Source organism: Aplysia californica, unplaced genomic scaffold (assembly GCF_000002075.1).
Source record: "Aplysia californica isolate F4 #8 unplaced genomic scaffold, AplCal3.0 scaffold00008, whole genome shotgun sequence".
Lineage (NCBI taxonomy): Eukaryota > Metazoa > Mollusca > Gastropoda > Aplysiida > Aplysiidae > Aplysia > Aplysia californica.
This window is the reverse complement of record NW_004797278.1, coordinates 1,256,909-1,269,236: the sequence shown is the minus strand read 5'-3', so window position 1 is coordinate 1,269,236 and position 12,328 is coordinate 1,256,909. Positions and strand designations below refer to the sequence as shown.

Sequence of the window (12,328 nt, the reverse complement as noted above, 5' to 3'; positions counted from 1 at the left end):
AAATACCCTTTTTTTTGCTTAGAAGAGAGATATGCATACTTCAATATTCATTCATAACATCTAATTATAGCTAAGAATTTCATGTTTGCAAAAGGCCAAGCAAAATCAGTCCTACAGATAAAGTAATTAAGCTACATTTTACTTTTTTTTTTCCCTTGAAAAACTTCATAAAAGTGAACAAGTGTGTCGACCATATTTTTTAAGCCATGGACAATGCCTAATCGTCTGATTCAATATTCTTGGAGTCATCAATGTGGGGATAAAGATACACACAGGGAGCTCAAAGTTCATATCACACATTGTTTGTTGACACAGGGGAAAAATAAAAAAACCCACATTGCTTCAAGAATGGGTATGCTGCCAATCATAGAATTATTAGAATAAATGTACAGCAAAAAAAATGCCACTGACCTCTGCCAAAGCAAACAACTCCTGCTTCCATGCTGTTTTCATCACAGTTGCTTACAGATGGATTTGGCTTCCATCCATCATTATCACAGGTGAAAAGATGGTCTTCCTCACCATTGCACTCGAAGCCAGACAGATAAATAGGCAAAGAACTTCTGGGATATCTGGCAGAAAAAGATTATGCAAACGCTTATGTATACAGTACATTTCCATTAGTGTGTCAATTATAGAAAACAGTCCATAACATAAATGAAAATAATAGATGTAAGATAACAGCCTTCATGCCTTCAGGCATATGATTATAAGTCAAAGTGTCAGTGCACTGTGTGTATTGAATGAGAGAGAGAGAGAGAGAGAGAGAGAGAGAGAGAGAGAGAGAGAGAGAAAGAGAGAGAGAGACAGACAGAGAGAGAGACAGAGATCTCGAGAGACAGAGAGAGACAGAGAGAGAGACAGAGAGAGAAAGAGAGATGAGACTGAGAAAGAGAGAGGGAGTAGAGATAGTAAACAGACAGACAGTCAGATGGATGGACAGACAGACAGACAGACAGACAGACAGAAAAAGATAAGGACAGAAAGAGAGACTGAAAGAATCGAAGAAAGAAACATTACTATTGCATTGAAAGTGTACTGCTTCATTTTTAACTCTTTTCCTACCAGGCCAAAATCCACCACTGGCCCATGGCTTTTCCCTGACCTATTTTTACGCCCTTACTCCACCAAAGGAAAATATCAAAACATCAACTAAACACACTCAAACCATATGGCCCTTCAAACTGAAGGTTATAAAGTAATCTATCAGATGGTGATACAATATTGAAGATTTATTTCAAATATATTAGTTTGGGGTTTCTAAAAGTGATAATGCAATATCGAAGGTGTCATATGAAATCAACAATTTTCCAGCTTTGAAAGGTCATATCTCAAAAGTACAACAACAGCATCATTCTAACTTTCCAGGTAGATTGCCTCAAGTAACGCAAAGAAATGCTGAAAGTTATGTGTACCTAATATAGAAGTGAAAATATGAGACATATACTGGAGTCAGGGGAGCGCTTTTCTTCTCATTTTTACGTTTTGAAGGGGGAAAAAAAAAGCACTGAAATGACTAAAAATCGTATCTCAGTGCTATATTTTCTTTCGTATTTGCTAACAGGAAGTCTATTGCATACGTGGATCGGCCGAGAATTTCATTACTGGATTGGAATAGATAGCAAGCCACAGAGCCGTATTTTGCGGCCCTCGGTCCAGCGAGGCCACGTTCGCGAGCCGCAAAATGCAGCTTGCGGTAGGGAAAGTGTTAATGCCAGCAAAATAAAATTCTCTAGAGGAAAATGATCTACTTCTCATCTTATCCTTACTGCAAGTGTATCATACAAGTATGACAATGTTTTGTGAACAAATGAAAGTTACATGTTCTATGAAGCTCATAAACCACAAATTATTTCAGTCCATATATATTATGCACCAACCCAAATAAATGCAACAGATCTCTCCTTGGACAGGGTGTAGGCTTGTTGAAAGAAATTTTCCTGAAAGTGAACTCAAAACCAAGTATGCAATATCTCTTACACTAATATTCATTTCATTCTTTCAAAGTTCACATAAATACAGAAATCATTTTATTGTCTAGAAGTCTATTATTCTTCTGTTTGCACGTCTTAGGGGCTATTGATATAATTCTGTGCTTTCAAATAGGACTAACTGAAAATAGTTGAATGACTAATGATGACGTCAATATAACAGTCTCAGCAACTCACGATGTGGCTACCCCTCTTTTGTAGACATCACTTAGTTGTCGGCAGGCAACAGAGGCATCCTGGTCATCCCATTTATTAGCACAGATAGCACCAGGCACATTGTTGATGTTAAGCTGAAGCCGAGCACCTTGCTTCGGACCACCGTGACCAGTAATTTCTAAACTTGGACCTGCAAAAAGAGATCAATGAAGAAATTTCAAATAATCAGTCACAAGAAGAAGGTGCTAAGCAAAAATCAAGACAGCTAACACAGCAACTAGCACCAACTGGATTTCCACGCTCGGGATGATAAAAATCTTAAACTAAAAATATGATACACAAGGATGTTCAGTTAGATTTGGAGCAAGGTCAGAATAAAAATGGCCACATTTCACCTGGAACAGGTTAGGAAAGTAACCTGGACTACAGATGGCCCACAGAAAAACGAACAAAATACCTGAACTTTTGATACAGCAGTCTTCCTGCTAAATTTGTCTCAATTCCCCCTTTCTGTTCACATTCTTCACTAGCTATGGTTGCACATTTATTCAGCTTCCTGAGCTCTTTAATTTCAACCCCCTTCATATTTTTTTTGGTTCTTAATGAAATGTTAAAGTAAATTCTAATGGTTAACAGCAAATCAGGCACAGTTTCAGTTTCATGTCAGTCATCTATTTTTACAGGGGCCAAGCCTACCACTGAAAAAATCTTATTAAATTACAATGGTGAGCCCAGCTAATTTCAGCTTGGTTGAATTTTAGACTTGCATTTTTTATTGGCTAGATTAAACAGGAGCGGGTTAATTAAATCAATATAATAATGCTGTTAATTTACAATTATTCAAATCAAAGTTTGCAAACTAAAAAAAACCCATTATGGACATGAAAAACTGCGCATTAGGTTATAAAACGCAAAACTCCGCTCATAGTACACAAAAGTTTCATGATCAGTAAACATGATCAACAGACAATCTGATAAAACGGATTAGTTCAAAACTTTTAAGCAAACAGGTTAGTTTGTTCAAGTTTGAGTGTCAACCAGTCATTTTTACAAAAATCAGCTACAATCACTTTCCTCCTTTTGCTGTAGTTACACTTCCAATCAAAGGAAAGATTGCAAAACACTGCGCTGGGTCACATGCACCAATTCAACAGGCTTCTAGACACAACTTACTGTTTTATAACTAGTATGTATTTTATAACCAGTGAAAACAATGGCACCTTCACTGGTATTTACGACATGTTTGTTTGAACTATCAAAATATTACATCCTTGTTGAAACTATGAGAGCTGAAATAAAAAGGTACAACTTTGATAAGCTAAAACAGACAAAAATAACAAAACTTTAAGATGGAAAAGTATTTCAATTTTAAAACTGGTTAATTTTTTGCTAGTTATAATCAGTTTTAGGAGAATCTCATTAAGAAAATAAGTATTAATTGTTTTGTACTCTAAAGTTAACCTGGTAATGGCCATATGTATCATGACATGGTGGAATCAGGAGATCATCAATTTTTGGACATGTGGAGTTACAGATATCATTTTACAGCTTGTTCAATTGTCTTGCTTTTGGGGGAAAAATACTCATCTATCATGAATAGAAGTCGAGATATTTGTGACTGAAGGAGGAGGGGGTTGTCTGGTTTAAGAGGCAAAATTATCGAGAAAATGGACGCCAAAGTTTGGGGACTTCCAAAGCTTGAAAGTCCTTACAAACTGCAAATTTACATTTTTGTGTCTTAAATCAACATTTTTTTGGTGAAATCCACCCTGGAATATGTTTTTAAATGGGCCTTAAAGGTGTTGAGTCAAAAAATAAAAATTCGATAAAAATTGCAAAAGACACAGAAAAATGCAAATTTCTTCGATTTCATTATTTTGACGAGCGCCTGATTTCACCACAATTGCATGTTGCAAAACCCAGCCGAAAAAAAATGATAAAGTCATTTACTATTTCTATTCATGAAAAGAAAGACATACCTCCAGATGTGTAGCATAGAACAGATGCTGCTGCTGCATCAGTACATAAGTACTGAGAACTACTGCAGTCAGCATATCTCTCCTCACTGCCATTGCAGTTGGGGAAAGTGACAAAGTAAGGCCCTTTGACATCTTTCTGTTGTGTGAAAGATACACCGCCAGAGTATGAGTGGCCTAGAGCAATACCAAGCTCCTTACAGAAGACCAAAGCATCAAGTTCATTGAAAGTCTGACCACAGGCAAAGCCCCAGGTGTTGTTCTGGAAAATCTTGAGTACTCCAACAGCTTGGGTGTCATCACTAAAGCCATTTTCCACAGCAAAAGTACCTGTTAAAAGAAATTTGGTTATATTGTACTACGCATTAATTTTGAAAGCAAAACCAGCACTATTACAACTTTTTAAATGCAGATAGGAAATTAACAAGTAAAATGAACTGTCAGTTGTGCACAGCATTAACAAAAACTGCAGCTCCATTCATTTTTAAAAAACCCATCCGAATTTCTCTTGAAACTTTTTACACAAAACAAGGCCTAGTAATAGATTATTATAATCTAAGGCCAAACATCCTTTATATACAGCTCTTTCAGTCTCAATTTGAATCGGTTTTCTACCCTTTATCTAATTTACAGTAAGGGCAAAAAATTATTTGATCTATTTTACCATCTGCAGGGGCTTGAAATTAAACCTTAAGTTAAATTCTGTTTTTTAGTAAATGCATACATTCTGCTGGTACAATTCTGAAATAGTGGGGAAGGAAATAAAAAAATGTACCTGTACGGACTTCATTAAAACATGACACTGAAACGTAATCTCCGTATAGGTTACAGTCCACAATGTCCTCGTCATATGGACAGTCAGTAATATGTGTCTCAGATCCAGTACAGTTTATAGATGTTCTGAGATGCCCAACATCTGATCCAACAATGCCAAAAGCACCAGCTGGAAGAACAGTTCCTTGACTGAAGCCATACTTTTTGCATGCCACCATGGCATCTATTTCATCAAAGCCATTCCTGCATATGGTGGACCATGTTGATGTTTTATTGTCAAAAAGTTGTAAAACACCGGAGGCTTTATAGCCTGGATCCAATTTTGCTGAAATAAGAGAGAGCGACACAGAGTTGTAAAAGAAAGGTAAAAATGACCAGTATGGTAGAACTTACTGTCAGCAAGATTCTTCTAGTAATAGCATCAAATTGTACAACAAAAGCCAATAAAAGACAAACTCAACCAAAAAAAAAAAGACACAGTATGGAACTCTTGACTTTTGTCTTTTCCATAATTCTCTGTGTTTTTAAGGAGCAGAAAAAGAATTTCTTTAGTACCAACATAGTTTGCAGAATACTTTGTGAATTACTGCATTTGACTGACTGCTTTTTGAACATAATACATGTTATATAAAATTGAGTAGAATGAAATTGACGTAAAAACATCACAATGTATTAACTCATTCTAGAACACACTGCAATATAATTTTAATTTAACTAATGCTAGCAAAGATTCTATGAAAGTTTAATTTTAACTGAATCCATTGAAATAAGAGTTTTTTCCAAACAACAGAAATAATTATCAAAATTTAAAAAAACTGTTCAATAAGGAACACCAAGTGATGCATTATTAACAAAAACTGCATCTTTAGGTAAATAAGCAAAACTTATCATATACAAAAAGTAATCATCAATGACTTGCAGGAGATGCAAAAACTTTCCAACCCCCCACCGTGCTTCCTTTTCTACACCTGCCCCTCAATATACCCCCCCCCTGAAAAAAAGACAGCAAAAGAAATGCAAATGCAAAATGTTAGGACCTTCACCAGTCAAATGTGAAATCCAGAATTATTGTTTATTGAAGTTGAGGAATTCTTCAAGACAATCAATTTTTCTTTATGTTTTAACTATTACATTGAAAATAATCATGATGATGGTGAAAGTGAAGACACTGATAATGCTGGTGAAAAAAATGACTGTGACAGTAAACAACTTGCTTTCTTCAAAGCAGGCAATCCCCGCTGGCTTTGGGTTGGTGATGCATTCTTCTGAGGGTATGTTCCAGCCATGGTTGTCACATTGGAAAAAGTTTGTCTCTGATTTTCGGCATTTCACACCACTCAGTATGGGTCTGTAATTAAGATAAAGTTATGTCAGAAAAGGGGATGATATAAAAGATCAACAGAACTTGAAAGGGGAGGGGGAGAAAAATTAGAATAGTTCAGTGCTTATCTATGTGAGAAGCAGTTGCAAAGAACAGATTTGGGCAACAGAAACAAAGTAAAGAAATAGAAAGACAACACACCAGTGCCTACCCCTTAACCACCTGCTCTCAAGATAAAAGAAAAGGGTGGCCACAGCTGCTACAATAACAGCAAATACCACAACAATAACACATAATAACAGCAGAAAAAAAATAAAATAATCCAACTTTCCCGTTGCCTTAAGTGCTCTTATAATAGTGCAAAATAGTGTCATGCTGTTATGTTCTTTAAGTATAATCAATGAGGTACTGTTGCAAATAAAATTGATAAGATTTACAAATTAAGATATTTGTGAGGCATATCGGTGAAATCAGGCACTTCTCAAAATATCAAAGAAGAATAAACCGGCATTTTTCCACTCATATTTCAATTTTTATTGATTTTTGTTTTGTTTTTTGGCTCAACACTTTAGTATAATATTTAAAAACCTATTTCTGAGTGGATTTTACAGGAAACCATTGGTACAAAAAATGTAAATTTTCTGTTTCAAAGGACTCGACTCAGGCTTTGGAAGTCACTAAGCTGTGGCAGCTATTTTCTCACTAATTTTACCTCTGAAACCACATGACCCAACCTCCTTCAATAGGAAATATCTTAATTTCTATTCAAGACAGAGGGGTATTTTTTAAATTGAAAGTAAGGCAAATGAACGCCTGGTCTCCTGGTTTCAGTGGTGAAATTAGAAGAAAAATGGCTGCCAAAGTTTGGTGACTTCAATAGCTAATGAGTCTTAGAAAACATTAAAATGACATATTTTGTGCCTTTAATCAATGTTTTTCAGTTAAATTCACTTGGAATTGTGTTTTTATATGGACATAAAAGAGGTTGAGCCAAAAATAAAAATTTGATAAAAATTACCAAACTGGCAGGCCCGTTTCTCCCATTTCTGTATTTTGACAAGCATCTGATTTCTCCATGCAGCCTCACATAATATACATGCCACATTCTTTCAAAATGATTATAAATTACAACTCCAAGGTCACACCTACAGCAGGCACTGCTATGGGGGCACTGAGATAGACCAGAAATCTTCTGGATCGATAACAACAACTACTAGTACAAACGTACTTACAACCTAGTTAGCAGCACAGGAGAATGGTTTACGAAAGACTTCTATTTACAGAATTTTATGAAAGACGAAAGGTATGAGTTATACTGGCCAGTAAAAATTATAACAAACAACAGTAACAACTTATACTGACACAAGTGAGTGATCATAAGTATGCGGGACCCATGCTCTTCCTCCATTGTATCCTATGGTGCGACAGGCAGCATTGGCTTCTTGATCCCCCCAGTCGTCTCCACATACTACACTCGTGGTTCCATCATATTTGACTGTGAGCACTCCTCTCACATCCACTCCCATGGCTGGCTCCTGGATGACCAGCTCCAGAGCTAAGGAAAGAGGATTCGTTTTACATAACCGTTCACAAAGGAAGATTGTTTTTTTTTGTCAGCACTCAAGTGAGCATAAGCAAGAGAGTGAATAGGTCAGTTTGTGTGTGTAGTAAAGTGTGGGTAGAGAGAGAAAAATAAGAATCAAGATCAAGCACAGAAAAATACAAGGGAAAACAGGAGTGACAAACATCTACAAATTTATACTGGGACTAAAATTAAAATGTGAGGCTGTGTGGTGAAATCAGGCGCTCGTAAAAATAATGAAATATTTTTCTGCCAGTTTGGCAATTTTTATCTAATTTTTGTTGTTTGGCCTAACACCATTGCTGTCCAATTAAGAACACATTTCTGGGTGGATTTTAGTAGAAAAACGTTGAGTAAGGGCATAAAAAATGTAAGTTTTCAGTTTCCACGGACTCTCAAGCTAAGGAAATTACTAACTTGGCGTTTATTTTCTTACTGATTTTATCTCTGAAACCAAGTGACCCCCACTTCCTTCATTTGCAAATATCTCGACTTGTATCCAAGACAAATGAATATTTTTTTCATCTAAAGCAAGACAGATGAACAAGCGCTTTAAAATGATACCCAATAACTCCACATGCAAATTGACAAGCGCCTGATTCCACCACGTTCCGACACAAATGCGCCAGTAACATCGTTAGAGTGAAAGATAATAGATGGCACAAAAATACACTGAATGGAGAACAAGAACAGGAAAATAATCAAGAAGAAGTACAGAAAGAAGAGGGGCAAGATGACATCAGACAGCGGATGGGTACAACCTGGACACAGTGGACAGCTGATATAAAACAGAGTGGATAGTGGAGGTTATTGAAGGGCTACATCCTGCAGTGGACAGAAAACACCTAGAAAGAAGGACAGAGAGAGAGAGAGAGAGAGAGAGAGAGAGAGAGAGAGAGAGAGAGAGAGAGTGTGTGTGTGTACATGTACACTTGTAAGCATTCATTCAAACACGTGGAGGATTGAAAGACATAGTAATACACAAGACTTTTTTTTTTCATAAGAACTATATAGTATATCGTCATTGATTACCCAATAAAAAACAATAATCATGAAAGTTAAAACAATACCATTATTGTGATCTGGATTAGTTTGTAGACAACTTAATTCAGGTCCAAACACACACACACACACACACACACACACACACACACACACACACACACACACGCACACACACACACACACACACATCATGAAATAAAATTAAATGAAGGAAACAAAATCTTACACGTAACAAGAATGAAGTGAAATAGATCTAAAAGTTGCTTTTAAGGGGGCTCGATACTTAGGAACAACATTTTAAACTGAAGACAAACTGAAACAACTTTTGTCTCAGGCAGTTAGTAAGAGACAAAAGATTCATGTTCAACTGTTGACACACTCGATTACGTAAGTCGTGGCTATGGAAACGGTGGCCGTCTTGGAAATTGGATAGAATTTTTTTCGGAGTGGCTACACGCCCGATCTAGAAGTTCTGCGCAGGTTCCGGGTGAATGAATTCGGTTGATAAGCCCCGCCTGGTCTGCGGCTTCTGGCCCTTGGGGATTTCTGTGCATGTTCCGTGTTCTGGCCCGTGGGGATTTCTGCGCATGCTCCTTTAAAATTCGCGGGATCAATCGCGCCAGATTCAGTCACTCTCTCTCTCTCTCTCTTTCTTTCTTCCCCCCACCTCCCTCCTCCTCTCTCTCTTTCTCTCTCTGCTCGAAGACAAAATTTATTGCTTTCAACTCAGCGCTGGAACTTTTGTTTACACTCGTAATCACGGCTGTTATGCGCCAAGAAGACGAGGTAGATCTAGCGTCCAAGTCTCGTTCAGACGCGAGATAGGGCAATGGAAACATCTTTGTAGTAGTTAGACAATCTTTAATAGCATAACGGCGCTGCATTTCTGACGCTAGCCACCCTAGATCGGGCGAATAGCCTGACGCTAGCCACCTGACATCGGGCGAGTAGCATCGGCCAATTTTTTTTTACTTCACCATTTCTACAGTTTTTAACTTTATAAAATTCTGTAACTTGCAAATTGTAACAAGTAAATACGTGGTTGGAGCTGGCTATTTTCATTTTTGATGCTATACTTCGAGAGTATCCAAAATTGTTCTCAAAGTTATGGAGATATGGAATTCGATCTTTAAAAAATATTTTTGGCAGGAAAAAAAAGTTGCAAAAGAAATTCTAAAGCAAAATGTAAAAACCTGACCAGCCAACTATAAACTGTACAAACCACTTTTCTAACTACACGCCTAAATTGGGAAAATTTTAAAAAGTGGTGACAACCCCCCCGCAAAAAGAGCATGAAAATAGAACAGAAAAGCAAGATTAATCACACTCCCAATTTGAATAATGAACTAGCAGAAAAGAGAAGAAAACAAAGTAGATCTGTAAACGCGTAAATAAGTAATCATGTTAAATACGTACCAAATAGAGACATGAATTGTAGAAGTCTTTCGCCTCTTCAAATAAATAAATAAAAGAATGAATAGAAGTAGAAGTGGAAAAAAATCTGCGTTTAGGGTTCAGTGTAGCCCTTTTATTTGAACGGTAGCCCCTACTCTTTTGTCCACACGGCGGTCATGCAATCATCTGGCCCCAGAAGATCGGTCATTACTCATTACTTGTCGTCTATCGCCACGACCGTTGTGTCTTGTCAATAGGGTGTTGGAGCAAGGTGAGATAACTGGTGCTTTCTCCTCTCGGGTTCGTGTAGGACGGACGGCGCTAAACCAACAAACAGCATACGCGTAATGCCAGTCGGCACCGACAGCCTTTAGACGTGTCACGTTCGTTCCCAAGATTGGGAATAGGGGAGGGGGAGGGGCAGATGAGGGAAAGGGGCGGGGGAAGAAGGGGAGACGTGTTTGTTCGTGGTTTGTCCGACAATCGTACGTTTAGAGAACGAGAAACTAATTGTAAATCTATGCTTGCTTTAATAACGATTTTAGTCCCATCCTGTGACTCTTGTTCTTAAGGTGGTGCAGGCTTTGTTTGGTCAAAGAACGGTTTTAGTTCTCAATCAGGAACTTGCTTGACCTAGTGCACACTTCCTGGGTCTCCACTCTCCGTGGGTCACATGTAGGATCTAAAGTGTTTCGATGACATTTACATATCAGGTCATGTAAAGAAAAGCAAATCTTGAAAAACAATCCACGCCTAAGGCCACCCTGTTTAGGATTCGAACCAGGGTCACCTGCTTCCTAATCCTGCACTTTATGAACTGCGCTAAATGAATTTTCAAGAGAAAACTGATCGTAAAAGTAATTAGTGTTGTGTAGCCTTTACTGTTCTCGTTAGTAGACGCATCCACCCTTTACTGTTTTTTTTTTTGTTTTCTTTTTAACTAAATGTAAAATAACAACGTTATCTTTTTGATTATACACAATCATCAATTTCCTTTGTTCTTGAACCGTGCGCACTGTTCCGTTGTTGCGCACTGACCCAAATTTGGAAAGATCGTTCATTATCGCCGACCTATTTAAAGCAGCATTACCTGGTCGAAATTGGATAGTTTTCGGTCGCTAATGTTTAACAGATTTGCATAAAAGTATCCACCTGGCATCGGTTCAGAGGGAATGGATATGGTTAGACAGATGAGTAACTAACGCAACAATGCGGCAAATACACAATCAATAGTTACTCGGAGCGACTCGGAAGGATAATAATTATAAATAGGTCATTTTGACTCGTACCTCCAACAGGGGGCGCGTTTCCCCTGTCTGAGGGATTGCACTCAACGTCACAATGTGAAAAATTATTGAGATGTATGGGTATTAGCTTGAAATTTTTTTTAAAATGGCACAACTGTTTTCACGTCAACATTGACACAAATTACGTAATAGAAGGCGTGGGTTTCCTTCACTTCAGTTGTCAGGGCCAATCCGGCTTTGAGCGATTGAATAAGACAATACTGGAGACAATTTTGCCACGGGAAAATAATTGTCTTATCGCGTGAAAAAAATGAGTAATTTTTCTTTATATCTTCTTCTTCTTCTTCTTTATTCATTCTTCTATGTGTCTTTGAATAAGGGACTATTAAATATAATACAGTGGATTTAAAAACAAAACCAACAACCAAAAAATCCTCAACTACAACTACAACAAAAACAAACAAACAAACAAACGAAGAACCTAAACAACAAACCTTTGAGTTGGTCACGAAGTCTTGCAATTATGTGAGTTATTCAGCCATTTATCCACGAAGCTGTGCTGAGTTTTGCCGGAACTTTTTCAGACAGTCACAGTCTCGGTTTCCTCATTATCTCCGAAAAACACCAGATTGATCACTTTTGACCACAAAAAGAGAGACACATGCAAACACACAGATACCCATCCATACACCCACATAGACCCCCCCTCCTTCTCTCTCTCTCTCTCTCTCTCTTTCTCTCTCTCTCTCTCTCTCTCTCTCTTTCTCTCTCTCTCTCACACACATACACACACACACACACACACAGACACACACAGACACACATACATACATACGTACATACATACATATATACATACATATATACATACATATATACAT

The 12,328-nt window shown here is 37.5% G+C and overlaps 1 protein-coding gene across 1 annotated transcript in view; it reads right to left on the bottom strand.

Moving 5' to 3' along the window:
- The window catches only part of LOC101855611 (deleted in malignant brain tumors 1 protein), an 82,467-nt gene that overhangs the window by 59,705 nt on the left and 10,434 nt on the right, over nt 1-12,328 (bottom strand). Inside the window, exons 9-14 of the mRNA XM_013082430.2 lie at nt 7,581-7,773; nt 6,112-6,245; nt 4,899-5,222; nt 4,127-4,453; nt 2,169-2,337; nt 412-572 (exon numbers count right to left, since the gene is read on the bottom strand). Of these exons, the coding sequence (XP_012937884.1) occupies nt 412-572; nt 2,169-2,337; nt 4,127-4,453; nt 4,899-5,222; nt 6,112-6,245; nt 7,581-7,773 (1,308 nt within the window). The remainder of the gene's footprint in view (nt 1-411; nt 573-2,168; nt 2,338-4,126; nt 4,454-4,898; nt 5,223-6,111; nt 6,246-7,580; nt 7,774-12,328) is intronic.